The following is an 18677-nucleotide window of genomic DNA, read 5'->3' on the forward strand; positions in this document are numbered from 1 at the left end:
CAGCTCAGTTCCATCGTCCTGCCTCTGAGGGGCGGAGAGATCCTACATTCGGGATCTGTTTCGTTGTTTTGTATTCTGCTTTCGTTTTTGTCCGAGCTGGAGATATTTTTCCTGCCGGACACTGGCTGATTTATACTGCTGTAAAAATAAAGCTTCTAGAATAGAAAGAAGCTGAGTGGAACTTATACGGAATAGAATAGAAAGAAGCTGAGTGGCATTTATGCACACTATGCAAGCACAGAGGGCAGAAGGCCAATTCGCTGTGTTTACTCTGCTGTGCTCAGAGGTCTGAAGAAGCAGAGATGTGCCACAGAAGCCTACAGGACCTTCACCTCACCCTGAGCAATATTTCACACAGAGATGGCAGGGATAGAGGCATATAAAAAAAGTAAAATATTTAGGAGTTTGGATAACATCCAAAAATATAAATATAAATATAAATATAAATATCAAGATTTGTCTGGAATGGGGAAAAGCCAAAGATAAAAAAATAAAATTTTAACAGATGTGAAAGAAAGAGGCGGATTAGTAGTGTATTAGAAGCAATAAGGCTGCTTGGAAATGCTGCAAGTTTTAAAATAAATAGAGGGGAAACTAAGGTGTTAGTGAAAAGCATGGATGCACAGTCAAAAAATGAATTACAGAGAGTGAGTGGATTGGTGATAAAGAATAAAGTGAAATATATTGGAGTATCGTTAACAGCATAAACAACAGCAACACTTCTAATATTTCAAGGTAATTATATTAAAATCATTAACTTCAAAATAATATATATATATATCAGTCCATAACCAAGAAGTAGTCATTGTAATGGATTGCTGGTGGGGAACACCACGACGCCTTTCAATGGATGATGTCCAAGACAGTATAGCTTCGTCAGCTGATGATGAAATTGAATACATTACATACAATGAATGACAACAAAAATAATACTGAGCAACCTGCAAATTAAATAATGAATAAAGAATAAATGAAGAATACATACCAAATTATTTTAGACAGAATATCCATATACATATTATTTTGAAGTTTATGATTTGTAAATTTTAGATGACAATCTACTACTAATAATAACACATTTACTATATTAATTAGCCACGTGTTGCGACCATATTTGAGCAGCTCAACTGCTAAGTCAGCTCTGGCATTGAGACTAGTAGCTCAAGTGACTCAAGACCTAATTCAGGCTAAACACTTCTAACTCTTTTCAGTTCTTCCTCTATCACAAGCATTCATTAATTTTGTTCTGCCCGAAGCTCTAATTAGCTTCTCTCTTCATTGCAGATGGTGATCAATTGGAAGGGAAGAACAAGGGGGACCACAACAGTATCCACATAGCGGAGAAGTCAACTAAATATTCAGGGTGTGGAGAGAACATCCATCAGAGCTCCCAGTCCATCTCCCATCAAAGAAAGAGCTTCATTTGGAGGGATAGCCTCACTTCATACGAAAGAACTCACAGTGGAGAGAAATTGTATCAGTGCTTGGAATGTGGAAAGAGCTTCAGTCGGAAGGATGGTCTCACTTCCCATCACAGAATTCATACAGGGGAGAAACCCTATCTGTGCTTGGAATGCGGAAAGAACTTCAGTCAGAGGGTGAAACTCACTTCCCATCAAAGAATTCATACAGGGGAGAAACCCCATCAGTGTTTGGAATGTGGAAAGAGCTTCAGACAGGCGATCCATCTCACTACCCATCAAAGAATTCATACAGGGGAGAAACCGTTTCAATGCCAGGAGTGTGGAAAGAGCTTCAGCCAGGGGATACATCTAACTTCCCATCAAAGAATTCATACAGGGGAGAAACCATACCAGTGCTGTGAATGTGGGAAAAACTTCAGTCAAAGCAGCCATCTCAAGACCCATCAAAGAATTCACACAGGGGTGAAACGCTATCAGTGCTTGGAATGTGGGAAGAGCTTCAGTCTCAGGCAGAGTCTCACTTCCCATCAAAGAATTCATACAGGGGACAAACCTTTTCAATGCCATGAGTGTGGAAAGAGCTTTCGTCACAGTTGCAGTCTCACTTCCCATCAAAGAATTCATACAGGGGAGAAACCCTATAAGTGCTTGGAATGTGGAAAGAGCTTCAATCGGAATGATAGTCTCACTTCCCATCAAAGAATTCATACAAAGGAAAAACCCTATCAATGCTTGAAATGTGGAAAGAGCTTCAATCGAAAACATCATCTCACTTTGCATCAAAGAATTCATACAGGGGAGAAACCATATCCATGCCTGGAATGTGGAAAGAGCTTCCGTTACAGGAAGAGTCTTACTTTGCATCAAAAAGTTCATACAGGGGAGAAACCCTATCAGTGCTTAGAATGTGGAAAGAGCTTTCGTCACAGTTCCAATCTAACTAGCCATCATAGAGTTCATACAGGCGAGAAATCCTATCAGTGCTTGAAATGTGGGAAGAGCTTCAGTCAGAGACAGAGTCTCAATTCCCATAACAGAATTCATACAGGGGAGAAACCCTATCCATGCTTGGAATGCGGAAAGAGCTTCAGTCAAAGTTCTCATCTAACTTCCCATCAAAGAGTCCATACAGGGGAGAAACACTACCAGTGCTTAGAATGTGGAAAGAGCTTTCGTCACAGTTCCAGTCTCACTTCCCATCAAGGAATTCATACAGGGGAGAAACCCTATCAGTGCTTAGAATGCGGAAAGACCTTCAGTCAAAGTTCCAATCTAACTATGCACCATAGAGTTCATACACAGGAGAAATCCTATCAGTGCTTGAAATGTGGGAAGAGCTTCAGTCACAGACAGAGTCTCACCTCCCATAACAGAATTCATACAGGGGAGAAACCCTATCCGTGCTTGGAATGCGGAAAGAGCTTTCGTCAGAGAGGTGACCTCACTTTACATCAAAGAGTCCATACAGGGGAGAAACCCTATCAGTGCTTAGAATGTGGAAAGAGCTTTCGTCAGAGAGGTGACCTCACTTTACATCAAAGAGTCCATACAGGGGAGAAACCCTATCAGTGCTTGGAATGTGGAAAGAGCTTCCGGGAGAGGACCAACCTCACAAAGCATAAAAGAGTCCATACAGGGGAGAAACCCTATCAGTGCTTGGAATGTGGAAAGAGCTTCAGTGAGAGGGTGCAGCTGACTTCCCATCACAGAATTCATACAGGGGAGAAACCATATCCATGCCTGGAATGTGGAAAGAGCTTCCGTTACAGACAGAGTCTTGCTTCGCATCAAAAGGTTCATAGGGGGGAGAAACCCTATCAGTGCTTTGAATGTGGAAAGAGCTTCCGGGAGGGGGCCAAGCTCACTTCCCATCAAAAAATTCATACAGGGGAGAAAACATATCAGTGTTTGGAATGTGGAAAGAGCTTCAGCCAGGGGATCCATCTCACTACCCATCAAAGAATTCATACAGGGGATAAACCTTTTCAATGCCATGAGTGTGGAAAGAGCTTTCGTCACAGTTCCACTCTCACTTTTCATCAAAGAATTCATACAGGGGAGAAACCTTTTCAATGCCATGAGTGTGGAAAGAGCTTTGGTCACAGTTCCTATCTCATGACCCATCAAAGAACTCATACAGGTCAGAAACCATATCAATGCTTGAAATGTGGGAAGAGCTTCAGTCACAGACAGAGTCTCACTTCCCATCAAAGAATTCATACAGAGGGGAAACCAATAAGGAAAAATAATAACACAAACATTATTGAACAACCCTTACAAAACACATTTGTATAGAAAAGAGAAAGGGCGGGGGATAATAACTAAAAATACCCTTTATCACATTTGTATCATATATATCATATCATTTGTCAACACATAGAAAGGCAGGCTCCCCCAGCTCTCCCCTGGGTGCCCCCCCTTCTCCCCATCTCCCACCCTGAGTGATCGTTCCTCTATAGCAGTAATTATTCAGAATATGCACTCCAGGATAAACCCAGCTGTATTTAGTATCCAGTATTTATTTCTACCAGTCCTTGGTGAATCTCTGGTCTCTTTGATTCCTGATTCTCCCTGTTAGCCTGTTCATTTCTGCGTATTCCATCAATTTCATTCTCCATTCTTTTCTCGTGAGCATTTCTTCCTGTTTCCACTTCTGCGCCAGCAAAATTCTGGCTGCTGTAACTGCATACAAAACTAATTTCACATCTTTTTTACTAATTTCATTACCCAATAATCCCAATAGAAAAGCTTCTGGTTTTTTAACAAATGTATATTTCAACATTTTCTTTAACTCATTATAAATCATCTCCCAGAAACTTTTCACCTTCTTACATTCCCACCACATATGGTAAAATATTCCTACTGTCTCCTGACATTTCCAACATTTATTACAAACTTTATACATTTTACCCAATTTTACAGGTGTTATATACCATCTGTATAACATCTTCATAACATTTTCCTTAATCGTAGTACATGCTGTAATTTTTAAACCATCCTTCCAAAGCTGTATTTAGTATCCAGACTTGTTCCTCCCCTTCAGCAAGATGGCACTTTCCCTACATTCCACCCCCCCAGCCCAGCCTTCAAATTTTAACCACTCAGACAGTGCAATATGACTCTTATAATGATCATCTAATAATACAAATTAGTATTTCTCCAGTTTTTAGGTCCAGTTTCTATAAAGCCTTATTAAAACTGTTCCAACAAGTCTCAGTCAAGTCACAGTCCAAAATTATTGTCTCTTTCAATGTTCATCCAATCCTGCTTCCTCTTCTTTTACTAATCTTCTTTCCTAATCCACTGGGGGTGGGGAAGAATGCATATTAAATCCCTTTCCTCATACGAGATCATAGCTTGTGTTATGAACAGTTTCAGGAGTTGCACTGCATCCCCTTTTGCTGGATGTACATTTTTCTCTGCCAATAATTCCCACACCAGCTCATCCCAATGCAGCCTTGTCTTTCCATGGAGCTCTTTCTCTCTCCTCCTGTTCTTCCTTCACCTGCTCAACAGAACCTTCTGCCACTCCCAGCGACTCCTTTCCAACGACTCCCAGCTTATGACCCACACATTCACCTCAGTCTCTCTTTCTGGGACCCGTCTTGGTCTTCAATGTAAAGGCGCTCCATGTCTGGATGGGGAGCAGAGCTGCAGAAGCTTGTTTGGAGTGGATGCATCTGGTTCTCCATAAATCAGGCAGAGGCAAAGTTCATTGGCAAAAGAAGAACTTTCTACTAAAGGTTTTTCAGCTTCGTTACAGAAAAAAGCTACAGGAGACTTCGCAGATGTGAAAGTTAGAAAATGAAAGTAAGAAAGAGAAACTAGCCCACTGAGCTCACAGATTTATCTTTCTGGCTCTGTGTGACCTTGAGATAACAAAACGCAAATCATAATAAATCCAGCTGCCTCAGCAGAAAAGAACAAAACCTTCTGGAAGGAACCAGTGTTTTCCAGTATTTTCCGGTTTCTCCTCTCAGGATTTTAGCCATGACATTTTGTCCCACTGCCAGAAAAGCATCTTTAGCTCCCTAGTTTCTGTGGCAACAATTTGACTCAAGTTTCCATCACAGAATCGTAGAATGGGAGAGTCGGAAGTGTGGGGATGTTTAGGGAGGCAGGAGAAGGATATATTGTTTACTAATATCCTTCCTAACTTGCATTAGCCAGTTCTATAACTTAGCAGAGTTCCAAACATTCCCCTTTTTAAATTTGCACGGTGGTTAGCTTGTTGCAGGCTTGCTTAAGCCTCTTTAAATATAGGATTCCTGGTAAGATCCCTTCTACTCCCTCATAAAAAGACACGACACAATCTTGCTAAAGTCAATATAAAAGTAGTTTACTCACTCATTCAGTTCACAGATGCATCCCTGAAGGCAGAATTTGGTTGCTGTCACTTCTCCTAACATATAGAAAGACAAAATGGAGAAAAAGAGCAGAACGTGGAGGACATGTGCTCCTCTACTTAGAATAGGCCTCACCTACTTCAAGTCACATGCAGTGGAAGTCTGTCCTGGCTCAGGAGGAAACAGGAAGTTTTCTCCTGAGTAGTAGAAAACATCCCCAAACATGTCCACTGTAGGAACGTTGTACTTGATTGCTATAAGTTTCACATCCCACAGGAAGGGAGCCTGGGTGTCACCTGGTCCTGCCCCCTGCAAGTCAGGAATCTCGTCCAAGACAGATGGTCATCCAACCTCTGCTTTAAAAACTCCATGGAAGGAGAGTCCAGCACCTACCAAGGGAGTCTGTTTCACTCTGGAAGAACTCTTCCTGTCCTAAAGTATTTCCTGAGGTTTAGCTGGAATCTCCTTGTAACTTGAAGCTGCCTTGTTCAATCCTGCATGTGACAGCCCTTTCATAACATGTATATGTTGTAGAAAATAACAATTCCATAAAACGGCATTTGGATGATTCCGATTTAAGCCTATGGCCTAGCTTAATTGAAAAGACCTATGCCTGCCTACCTTTGACGGAACAGAACGAGCTGCTTTAGGTACTGTATGTAGCAAATGTCTGTTCCAGAACCCTGAAAAGAATAAAGTGGGAGTTGCGTGCATGAAAAGAGAATCAGCCAGGCATGGCAATTGTGATTCATCTTGAACTCTTTTGTAGATGGATGAAAAAGGACTTTGGAAGACATTTAGTGAATAGGAATATTAGCCAAAGTCTTAAAAAGAAAGACAAAAAAATTGTTATATGTCGTCACATGATATGATGAGGGCTTATCTGAAGAGCCAAATGGTTTTGGTTAGTTCAGGATGATGACATTGGGCTGCAACTATTAAGATTGCTGTGATCCTTGAAGATGATGGGTTTTTCGGAGCTAGCCAACCTAACCGGAAGAGTCTGCGACCAGAAGGAGGAGGAATATCAGGAAGAATGGACTAAATTTAATGATTATTTAGTTAAATATGTCAAGTTATATGAATTGGAAACAGCTTGCAGATACTTAATCGACTTAGGATTTTATATAAGTTAAGTGATGAATTAGGTGTAATTTCAAAATGAAAAGATCTAAGGATGTTAATGTTCAAGTTAAACTTTATAAGAACTGTGATTTGGAAAACCCTTAAAAGGATATGCATTGAAATTCAACCAAGGGAAAGCGAGGAAGGCACTTAACAATGTTAATAAGTGTAATTTTTAATACGGTTATGATTTATGTTTGTTTGTTTTATAGAACCCTGAAAAGAATAAAGTGGGATTTGTGTGCATGAAAAGAGAATCAGCCAGGCATGGCAATTGTGATTCATCTTGAACTGTTTTGTAGACGGATGAAAGAGGACGTTGGAAGACGTTTATTAATTAGGAATATTAGCCAAAGTCTTAATAAAGAAAAGACACTATGTGGAAAAAGTAGAACTTTTGACAGATATTGAGTGAATCCAGAACATGATTAGAGTGAAAGGAGAGTAAAGTTAAGATAGAAGAAGAGATTAAAGAAATAATGAAATGTGTTTAAGGCACATTTGTGGTTCTTTGCAGGAACATTTGTGTTTTAATAAAGGCCTATCTTTCCACCTGGAGACTTCCTCCTTTTCCTTTTGGTTTTCTGTGTGGGTAACCTCCATTCTGGGAACCTCTTTGAATTTCTACATGACAGGATTTTTATTTTTTAATTCAAAGTGATTTATAATGAGGTTGAATATAATTATTGGTAGAAGCAATTTAAAACTTTCAAAAAATGAATCAGCAATACATTTTAAAACTTAAGTTTTTCTTACTCTTTACTGTTTTGTTTACAGGTGGCTGGGGGGCGGGGCACAACATGCCGAAGCAGAGGCCATCTTTTTCAAGGGATCCTTATTAAGCTTGGAAATGTCTGCATGTGATCCCATCTCTACATCTCACATAAACACCATGGAGAAGGTGGCTGGAGCCTGAAAGGCAAAAGCATTTGCCTCGAAGGCCTCAAGGGCGATTTCCCCCATGGAGACCTGGGACCCCTTCTCCTTCTAAAGGGACCTCCGAGGAGGAAGCCAGGGTGGATCAATCCCTGGACCTTGGAGGTGATTCCTCGGCTCATCTGGAAAGTGCCATATCATGTTCCTTTCCCCATTTGCCAGGAGCCTAAGTTCCATTTGGGGTTCCTCATTCCGCACCCCAAGGTTCCTCTTTGGGGAAGGAAACTGAGGCAGGCTGAGCCATGGCTTTGGTTGCTCCCAATGGCCCTGCAGGGGATTCAGGGTGGGGGGCCTGTCTCCTCCTCTGGCCATGGCAGTTCCCAGGAAGCCTTTTCAGAAAGGCAGTAGACCCTCAGCACAAGTTCGGTTCTTCTCTGCAATGGCTTCCTCTTCTGAGCTGGACTGGGAGGACCCCAGTTCAGGCAGTTCCCCAGAGTCCCCCCACTGGGCTCCAGTGGCCCCCTGAGACCCACAGGGATCCAGAGGGGAGCGACTGAACTACCGCCTGAGGAGGAGGAACAGATGTCTTAGCCCGTTTGGGTGGCAGGCAAGGGCCATCCAGAAAGGGCTCCTGGGACCCCGAGGGGCCAAGAAGGGGAGCCTCCAGCCTTGTCTGGGGAAGAGCCCTCCTTTCCCCTGGACCTGCAGGTGGGGCGCTTCTCCTAGCGCTGACTCTTGGGGTGACAAAGGAAACTGGTCCAGAGGTCAAACTCCCCTGAGGGAACCCTCCACTTTGGAGGGGATAAAAGCCCTTATTATTGTTATTCACCTTTGGCCTCAGAGACAGAGAGGGCCTTGCCCTCCTCACCCTCTTCGCCTGTCCTGGCGCAGAACCTGGCAGATCCCCCAAGGCCACTTGTCTGGCATGTCCCAATGGAGAGGCCTCCTCCGTTGGGCCAATGTTATAAGAAAAAAACTGCTCCTTTTCCCTTATGGGGTATCTAAGAGCCCATAGAGTCCTTTTGTAGGTTCTCTTCCGGTAGGAGAAAACAACAGAGACCAACCAGAGAATTTTTTTAAAAAATATATTTTTATTAAAGATAATAAATGTCTCGTATTTTTCCCCCATGTAACATTTTTACAAATCGGTTTCATTTATTGAGACATTAGGAATAAAAGGGAGAAAGAGGTGAGGGGGAGATGGGGGGGGTCGGGCGGCGATGTTTCTATTTTACTTACTATATGTAGGGTTTGGTGTCAGCCTTGCTTGTGCAGTTTCTTTGCTGTTCACTTGTGTTCCTTTGGTGGTGAGAGGGGTTGGGGTTGGCCTAGGGTGTGGTTGTTCATTTGTGGTTGGCTGTGGTGGTCTTTGTTTTCATGGGTGAGTGGGGTGGGTGGGTGTTTTGGATCAGGTTAGCCATATTGATTTGTATGCTGTTGGTGGGTTTTTGTCATTGTCTTGTTGGGCTGTGTGTGTGATAAAGGGGAGCTATACCAGGGTGATGGCGTCTTCTTCTATTTGTCCCTGTGTCAGTTTCAGTTTATTGGTTAATTTTTCTAGTAGGGCTGTTTCCCATACTATTTGGTACCATTGGTCCATGCTTACTCCTGACAGGTCTCTCCAGTGTCTGGTTATGATGTTTCTGGCTGCTGAAAGTAGGTGGGTTATGAGTTCTTTATGGTGTAAGTGGTCATTATTGTCTTGGAGTTTTTTGGATCCTGTTTGTAGTGTGATGAGAGGGCAGTGATGTCTTATTCTATTTTGCTAATTTTTGAGGAGGTTTGTTTTTTAAGGAATGCTTTCTCTTTTATGCAAGCTCCTCTGGTGACTGCTTTAATTGCATCCCATAAGAGGTGGGTTGTTATAGTGTCTTCATCATTTTCCTTGAAGTAAAAACTAGTTTTTGTGAGACTCTCTCTAATTTGTTTCTTTGTAGTTAGGATGGGACTGAAGGACCATGATGGGGTGGTTTGTGTTCCTTCTCCTATTTTAACAGTGACTTCTACTGGGGTGTGATCTGTGATTTTAATGTTACCTATGTTTGTTGATTCCATTGAGGGGATCAGACCCTGTGTGAGCAGAATGCTGTCCAGACTAGACACTGTACCATGGCGTCCGGATTGGAATGCATGGCTGGTGTCTCCCGGGTTTTGCTCACCCCAAATGTCATAGAGACCCCATTTGTAAAACATTTTTAGTAATTTGTAAGAGTCCCTAGTTGTTGGGGGTTTCCTTCAGAAGAAGGTTGCCCATGGGGTTATAAGGTGAATGTTTTTCAGGGATATGCCTTTCATATTTAGGTTGAGGTCACCTCCTAGGATTGCTTCCCCAGAGAAGGAGAGGAACTTGTTTAGTGTCTTCTGGAAGAATCCTAGTTGTTTTGAGTTTGGGGCATATATGGAGCCGATTGTCAGTTTAATTTTGCCATCTAGTGTCCCTTTAGCGAAAATGAATCTGCCTCTTTTCTCCTTTAGGACTGTTGTGGCGTTGAAGTTCAGGTCTCTACTATTATAGCTACTCTGCAGGCCTTCCCTGAGTCAGGTGCAACCCGTTGTTGACTGAAGCGAGGGTTCTTCAGGAGTTTGCTCCTTTGGGGTGGGTTGTGTATTTCTTGTAGGAAGGTGATGTGTGGTTTCATGGTTTTTATGTATGAGGTGATGCATTTTCTTTAGATGGGGTTTCCCAACCCCCTCACATTTAATGTAATTGCTTTTATGTTAGCCATCTTGCTTATCTATTATGTGGGGCGATTCCCTGCCAACCCGTCCGGGTTGTCCTGTGTCTCTCACTTTATGTTGTTTAACGAACCAATGGGGTTGCGCTGACCTAGAGTGTGGTGGGTGGGGGACTAGTGGGATTAGAGTTAGATTTGGGTTAAAGAGTAGGGGGTAGGTTGTAGAGAATTTCCTATATGTAGTCATATAGGTGTTTGGGGTATTTTGGGCCATCTGGCATTTAGCCAGTTGGTCCTAGGTCTCAGCTGGTGTGGAAGGCCATGTTCAGGGACAGGCCGTCCCCCTGTCATTTGCGATAGGGGGTGATCAGCGAGACGGTGTGAAGCGTCTTTGTGACACCAATGTCGGGTATAGGATTCATAAGCAATGTTGCCAATGTTATTAGCAACATTGTTGGTATGTTGGGGTGGGGATGTGGGTGTTGGTACGCTCTGGCACCACCATTGTGCTGGTTGGGTATCAGATTTTAGCCTGTTTGTGGGTTGTGTTGTTTAAGGTTGGAGGAGTTGTTTTTCCTTAGTATGGGGTAGGGGGATGCTGAAGGTGTAGGTTATGGGTTGTTGGGTGATGGGGAATGTGGTTTGAGGTCATCTGGACTGGTGTTGGGGTGGGGATTTCTGTGGAGGTGGGGGGCTGGGGGGATGTTGATGGTGTTAACTATGGTCGGGAGGAGAGGAGAAAGGAGGGGGGAGAATCACCAGTCCTTCAGTTTGTGTTTTTCCCCGGTTGCTTCATTCAGCTGGGGTTGTTGTAGGGTTGTCCATCTGTGATGAGTTGGTTTGGTTAATCTTGGTCTGGTTTCTTGTGTCCTATGATTCTGTGTGTGGTGTTTGACTGTATTGGTTTGCATTGTCATTCCGCTTCTGTTGTTTCTTTTTCTTCTTTACTGTTGTCCAATTGTTTGCTGTTGTTTCGTCATGGTTGTGGCTGTCACTTGGTGGGTTTGTCGGCTGCCATTCCGGTGGAAGGTTGAGTTGCAGTAGTTGCAGGGCTTCAGGTATGTTGGTGGCTGTTTGCTGTGTGGGGTGGGTTTCATTGAGAGTGGAGCTCTTACAATACATCAACAAACTCATACAGGGGAGAAACCATTTAGATGTAAGGATTGTGGGAGGTGCTTCAGTGAGAATGGATCTCCTAGAAGACATCAGCAAACTCACAGAGAAGCAACAATTTGTATGGAAGGGTAAACACCTACAGGGTCTCACAGGGAAGAAACCATTGAGATGTATGGAGTGTGCCATGTTTTCCCCCACAGAGTTCACTTTGTCTCTCATATCAACAAACTCATATACGGAACAATCAATTGTAAATGCATGGGATGTATTTGATGTTCTGGTGTTTGTATTGAACATTGTACATATATGTATTAAAGCAATGAAGGTAATGTCTCATAATAGTAAGCATAATGATAGATACAATGTGCTCCTTGTGAGTAATGTCCATTAAACTTTAATTAGTTTAATGTTAAGTAAACGTCCAGTGCGCTTCCAACGCCATAAATCTTATCTCAGCAGAGAATTTCGTGCAGCGGTCGAAGGAGGCTTCATTGTTCCTCTTGTGCCCCCTCTGACCGTTGGCTGTCAGAATCTGTCTCAGACTTTATATCTGGATGCGCCCCTAGGGATAAAGACCTCCGTTTAGATACCTCCCTTGGGCTTGGTGTTGCAGGCGATCTGCTTCGCTTTTGCTGTCTGCTAGGCCTACTGACTGGCGATGTTGGAACACTCCTAGATTCTGGCTTTTCTACCTTAGGAGAAGAACCTTGTGCTTGGTCAGAATCTGCATCTGAACCATGTGCACCATCCCCTTCTGGCTCACTACCCTCTGGACTTTCATCCTCAGCATAAATGCCTAAATCATCTCTCAAAATGTCAGGGTTAGCATGTAAGTGAGTCCATCCGGATTGCTCACAAAATTCAACGCTCCTACTGATGACCACTCTTGTAGTATCCCCATTTGGGTTCACAAACCTCCAGGATTTGGCGTGTGGTTCGTACCCACAAAAGATGAGTTTCCTAGCCCTTGGACTTCCCTTTTTCCTTAACGCTTTTGGGACAAGTACATAGGCTTGAGATCCAAACACCCGAAAGTAATTAACTTTGGGCTTCTTCCCGTATAAAGCAAAATATGGCGTAGTATCAATTACTGAATTATATACTCGGTTCAAAATATGAGTAGCCGTCTGCCAGGCTTCCGCCCAGTAACTTTGAGGGAGTTTAGAATCAAACAACATAGAGTTTGCCAACTCTTGCAGAACCCTGTTTTTACGTTCGGCCACGCCTCCTTCTTGGGGGGGAATAAGGTGTAGACAGACGATGCTTAATTCCCTTTTTCTTAAAGAAATTCTGCAACACTGACCCGGTAAATTCTGACCCTCTGTCTGTCTGAAAAGCAAGTACTCTAGTACCGAATTCAAGTTCTACTGCATGAACCCAATTTTTAACTGTTTCTGCAGTATCTGCTTTTGTTTTGAGAGGAAAAAACCATGTGACTTTTGTTTTGTCATCCGAGAGACACAGTGCATACCTCGAACCTCCCATGCTAGCAACAGGCATTGGGCCACATAGGTCCATATGCACAAGTTGGAATACTTTGTCAGATTTCCTATCTGAACTGGGATAGCTGCATCTATGAACCTTCGCCCTTTTGCATGCAGTACAATCCAAATACTTAGTACATTTGTTCATTTTGCACCCTTCTGATAATTCAGGTTGCCTTTTAACATACTGAAAATTAATATGTCCCAAACGGCGGTGCCATAAATGAACACAAGAATTATGGGTAGGCGAGTTCACACAACCAGCATGAACCTGTTCAACTTCGTCTGGACTTGTCTCAAAATAATATAACCCATTTCTGCATTCCACCTGCAAAAGAGATACGTTATTCTTTGAAATAGTGCAAACCCCATTTTCAAACACAGTTTTAAACCCATCTCTATCAAGTTCTGACACAGACAAAATACACCCCTTCATTCCCTTTAGCACATAGGCATCAATTTCTGTATGCAAACAATTCAAGAACACTTTGCCTACGGTCTCTAAGGAACGTTTAGTTGAATCTGCCATTGTCACAACTTTAGGGGTTTGCAAATGCCTGCAATTCTGTAAACGGACACTAGATGGCGGCACCAGGTGGTGAGATGCACCACTGTCGATCAACCAGTGTAGATTGCTGCCTTGACCACGCCCTTGCATCAACGCCATTGCTGAAGCCATGTGCTGTGTGCTGTGGGAGTAGCCACGACCTCCTCCTCTTCTTCGACGTCCCCTGGAACTCCTTGTCTGGTAACTAGGGGTAACGGCCTTGGTGCTGTCTTGACCAGGTTCACGTGTGCAGTTCCTGATTAAATGGGAAGAGGAACCACAGCGAAAACAGTGTCTAGCTGCAAAAGCATTTACTGTGTTCTCAAACTCAGCATCCCCACTCTTAGGCACAGCACAAATCCCCCTTGAAGACAAACCTCTTTCTCTTTGCCTTTTATCCTGTTCATCTGCAAGCCGAGAAGAAATGTATTCAAGGGTTAATTCAGCTGAAGGCATAGCTTCCAAAGTTAAAGCTAGAGTCTCATAGCTTTTATCAAGAGAAGACAACAATATGTATGACTGCTGCTCCATAGAGAAAGGAATGCCCAGCTGTCTTAGTTGATTAAAGGCAGACACCATTTTGGCAATATGTTCTTTCACACACGCTCCCGGTTGGAGACGTAAATCAAACAAACATCTTGTAGCATGGATCTTGGCCCCCGCAGTGTTTCTGGAATTTAGCCGCTGCAGAACCGTCCAGACCTCATGCGTGTTCTTTAACTCAGAAACATAAGGCATTTGCTCTGGTCCCACTGCCAAAACTAATAAACCTTGGGCTTTCCTGTCGCGTTTCTGTGAAGCTGCTGCTGTTGCTTTGTCTTCTGCAGACGCGTCTGCAGCTGCCTGTAAAGGCGGTGCTTCAGTACAACTCCACAACTCTTTTGCTTGCAACCAAACCCTTACTCTAGCCTTCCAATCTAGCCAATTTTCCCCATTGAGTCGCGTAAACGGGACAGCAAAATTTTCCTGGGATTCTGCAATCCTCCCTGGGGCTTAGGAACGATACTCACACACCTGTAGACCGTCTCCCAGCTGCTGAGGTGGCTCCTTGAGGAATAAGACGTCTTCCAGCGAGTACAAACTGCGCAGTGCCTGTTTAAAACTTTTTCTAGGCACGTTGCAGGACTCAAGCTGCTTTGAAGGCTTTCGTTGTCGGCAACCGCTTCTGTCTTCGCTCCAGTCCTTTCATAAATCACTCTGAACTGCACTCCTTATCTCCTTCTTGACGTACAAACAACCATAACCTGTCCATTAAACTTTAATTAGTTTAATGTTAAGTAAACATCCAGTGCGCTTCCAACGCCATAAATCTTATCTCAGCAGAGAATTTCGTGCAGCGGTCGAAGGAGGCAGGAGAGGCAGTACCTTTCAATGAAGAATCCTGGAGCAAGCACTTTGGAACTCAGGAAAAAACTTTATTTACAAAAGAAAAACCCTGGCGATAAAGCACACATGCTTTTATCTGCGAGTCAGGTCAAAGAGGGAGAAGGAGACACACTGGTGAACTGACTCTTTATACAAACAAACTCACATTCCTGGATGCTTAATGACTTCCAGCTGCTCAGTGATTAGAGCGACTTGTTACCTCTTAACCCTTTAGTACCAACAAGTAAACATGGGCTGAGAGTCTGTTGATATTTGGTCTTTGGCAGAGAGAGTTGAGAATGGAGAGTTATGAAAAGTAGAACGCAACAGTGGTGTTTAGGAAGCAGGATTGGCTCTGGAATCCTAGAACTGTAGAGTTGAAAGGGACTTCGGTCTTCTAGTGCAACTCCCTCTTATAAGAACAGCAGCATAAAGCCCATTTTTATACTTGCAACAAAGGAACAATGAAAATGCAGAAAGACTGAAACACATAATCCTATGTGCACAAAGTAATCCTTAAACTATCCTACGTTGTTTATGTTTTATAAATTCATTGTTTTACCTTACCTTCTCATTCATGGCTACATTAACTGCAAAGAGGATAAAATCCCTGGCGGCAACCAGAATAAAAGAGGTTCTATGGGGAACAACCAATATGGGGAGGGAAGGTGGCACAGGGAAATGTGGGCATTGCTAGTGGTTTCAGGAGAGTCATTTCCCTGCGGAGAGAGGAATCTCTGTGCCCCCGTAATTGGCCCATCTTTCAGAAATCTGTAGAAAGAGCAGGCAGTATAGGAGGCTGAAAGCAGAGCTCACCTGGAGCTGCTCCTCCCTCTGCCGGCATTGAGCATTTGCCCATGAAGCAGCCACAGCAAATGCTGCAAGCTGCCCAGAGTTGGACTTCACCCCCAAAGGCCCCCTCCTCCATCGCCTCCCGAGACAGACTGATGCCAACAGGGTCTCTCTGCCTGACGAGGATTTCACCTGGGACCTCCTGCATGCAAAGCATTGAATTTGAGACCTTAAAATAAATAAATCATTTTTTCAAATAATAGCTTTGTCCACTGCCATAATATTACAGAATGATCACTCCAATCCTCAGTCCCATGGAGCGAAGACTCTTTCTGCTTTCCCCTCCCCCCATCCTTCCCTCCCCCCCTCCCTTCTCGTGGTCAATTGCGTAACTTTACACCCCCTCTTTATCATTGCACCCAGAGCCAACCCATTTCCCACCCCCCTTTTGGCTCCCTGGTGTGGGGAGGAGACCACTGTGAATTATTAATATCTGCAGCAGAAGTTCTCTCTCTGACCAATAAATTTCCAGCCCCACAACTAGGTTTTAAAACTTTGTTTGCTCGGAATGGGTTCAAACATGGGTTCAAAGCAAAAAAAGACATTGCCTCAGTTATACACGTCCCAGAGAGGCTGGGGTAACTCAGCCTGATGCTCAGCATATAAATATTAAATAATAATAAAAATTGTTGTTGATAATGATGTTATTTTATAAATGTCCCAGTACAGTGGTACCTCGGGTTAAGAACTTTATCCGTTCTGGTGGTCCGTTCTTAACCTGAAACAGTTCTTAACCTGAGGTACCACTTTAGCTAATGGGGCCTCCTGCTGCCGCCACACAGCTGGAGCACGATTTCTGTTCTCATCCTGAAGCAAAGTTCTTAACCCGAGGTACTATTTCTGGCTTAGCGGAGTCTGTAACCTGAAGCATATGTAACCTGAAGCGTCTGTAACCCGAGGTACCACTGTATAAGGAATCTTCTGCCCAACACAAATGTCAAGCGTGTCATTCTCTACCTGCTTAGTTATCCCAGTCTAGAAGATATCTTTGCCCCAAACCAGCTTTTCCAGCTAAAAATTAAACAACCACCTCTAACCCACCCCGACCCCACCCAATCGTCTCTTTCTGGCTTGCTTGCATCTTGGGCAACACCCGGGGAGATCTGAGCCTGTTTGCAAAGCAACTTCAGGCTCTGAATGGGGTGGGCTGCTTCATTGACATAAAAAGGTAAAGGTAAAGGGACCCCTGACCATTCGGTCCAGTCGTGGCCGACTCTGAAGAAGAAGAAGAAGAGTTTGGATTTGATATCCCGCCTTTCACTCCCCTTCAGGAGTCTCAAAGCGGCTAGCATTCTCCTTTTCCCTTCCTCCCCCACAACAAACACTCTGTGAGGTGAGTGGGGCTGAGAGACTTCAGAGAAGTGTGACTGGCCCAAGGTCACCCAGCAGCTGCATGTGGAGGAGCGGAGACACGAACCCAGTTCCCCAGATTATGAGACTACTGCTCTTAACCACTACACCACACTGGCTCTCTCTGGGGTTGCAGCGCTCATTTCGCTTTACTGGCTGAGGAAGCCGGCGTACAGCTTCCGGGTCATGTGGCTGGCATGATTAAGCCGCTTCTGGCGAACCAGAGCAACGCACAGAAACGCTGTTTACCTTCCCGCCGGAGTGGTACCTATTTATCTACTTGCACTTTGACGTGCTTTTGAACTGCTAGGTTGGCAGGAGCAGGGACCAAGCAACGGGAGCTCACCCCGTTGTGGGGATTCGAACCGTTCACCTTCTGATCGGCCAGTCCTAGGCTCTGTGGTTTAACCCACAGCGCCACCCGTGTCCCATTGACATACGTACACATTAGCTCTATCCACCACCACCCCTCTGCAAGGGGGAAAAATGCAAGCCTTCATCAGGAGTCGCTCATCTATGTAACCTAGAATAAGTTTTAACAACCCTGCAATGGTAGTGTTGTGCAATGCGGAGGGATGAGGAAGCTGCTCAGGTGAGACAGGTGAGCTCAGCTCCTCAGCAGCCCCTCTGCCTGAGTGATAATTCCTGGCATCCTGATACCTGAGTGCCAGACGGGTAGCCATTCCAGAAATAACAAACCCAGATGAAGACAAAAGGGTGGGATTAACTTGGCTGGGAAACAGGGAAATGTAAATATCTCTTTTGTTATTCTTCTGGGCCGGCAGGCAGAGGCGGGGTGCAATGCTGCCCCTCCCCCCCCACCACTGAAAAAAGCGACTTGGCCACGTTTTGCTGCCTAGTTGGGCCCGCGCTGCCTTCCCGGTGCCCCCCCTCCCGCCGTTCAAAAGCAAGCAGGCCGCGGCTGCAGCCTTGCTGGAGCCCTGCTGCCCGCCTGGGTAGGAAGGGGCACCGGGCAGGCGGCGGTGGGGAGCGATGCCCTCCCCCCGCCGCCACCCAAATGCAAGCAGCCTGCGGCTGCGGCCCAGCTAGGGCCCACACCACTGCTGGCCATCACAAAAGGCTGGTAGGCCGACCTAGCGGCCTACTCAGGGGCCGTGCTGCCCACTCGGGCTGGCAGCGCCCTGGGCAAGCAGCTGCCGGTGGAGGAGCCAGCTCCCCCCCACACTGCAAGAAAAAAGCCAATTCAACATCACACTTTAAGATATTCAAATATAATTAACTATTGAGTCTTAATTGAATGTGTGTATATCCCACCAGTTATCTGATTGTTAGTTAATTTTCTTTTCTAAACTAGGCCAAAATAGAAAGAAGGGAAGGGATAAATTTTAACAGAATAAAAGTTTGTTAAACAATATTTTTATTGCCAAAAATGTGCATTTTTTTAAATAAACCAGGCCAAACCAGAAAGAATGATTAAAATTTTACAGAAACAAATATTAATCTATCTATCTATCTATCTATCTATCTATCTATCTATCTATCTATCTATCATCTAT

General features: G+C 44.2%; 1 protein-coding gene across 2 annotated transcripts in view; it reads left to right on the forward strand.

Annotated features, from left to right (window-relative positions):
- The window catches only part of LOC144324911 (uncharacterized), a 33427-nt gene extending 25974 nt beyond the window's left edge, over positions 1-7453 (forward strand). The window contains exon 5 of one of the 2 annotated variants that reach the window (XM_077923123.1): positions 1696-7453. In XM_077923123.1, the coding sequence (XP_077779249.1) occupies positions 1696-3719 (2024 nt within the window). In that variant the 3' untranslated portion in view covers positions 3720-7453. Of the gene's footprint in view, positions 1-1284 lie in introns of both variants that reach the window. The other variant, XM_077923122.1, reaches the window with a different exon arrangement.
- The last annotated feature ends 11224 nt before the right edge of the window (positions 7454-18677 follow it).

Source organism: Podarcis muralis, chromosome 2, assembly GCF_964188315.1.
Source record: "Podarcis muralis chromosome 2, rPodMur119.hap1.1, whole genome shotgun sequence".
In the NCBI taxonomy this organism is placed as follows: Eukaryota; Metazoa; Chordata; class Lepidosauria; order Squamata; family Lacertidae; genus Podarcis; species Podarcis muralis.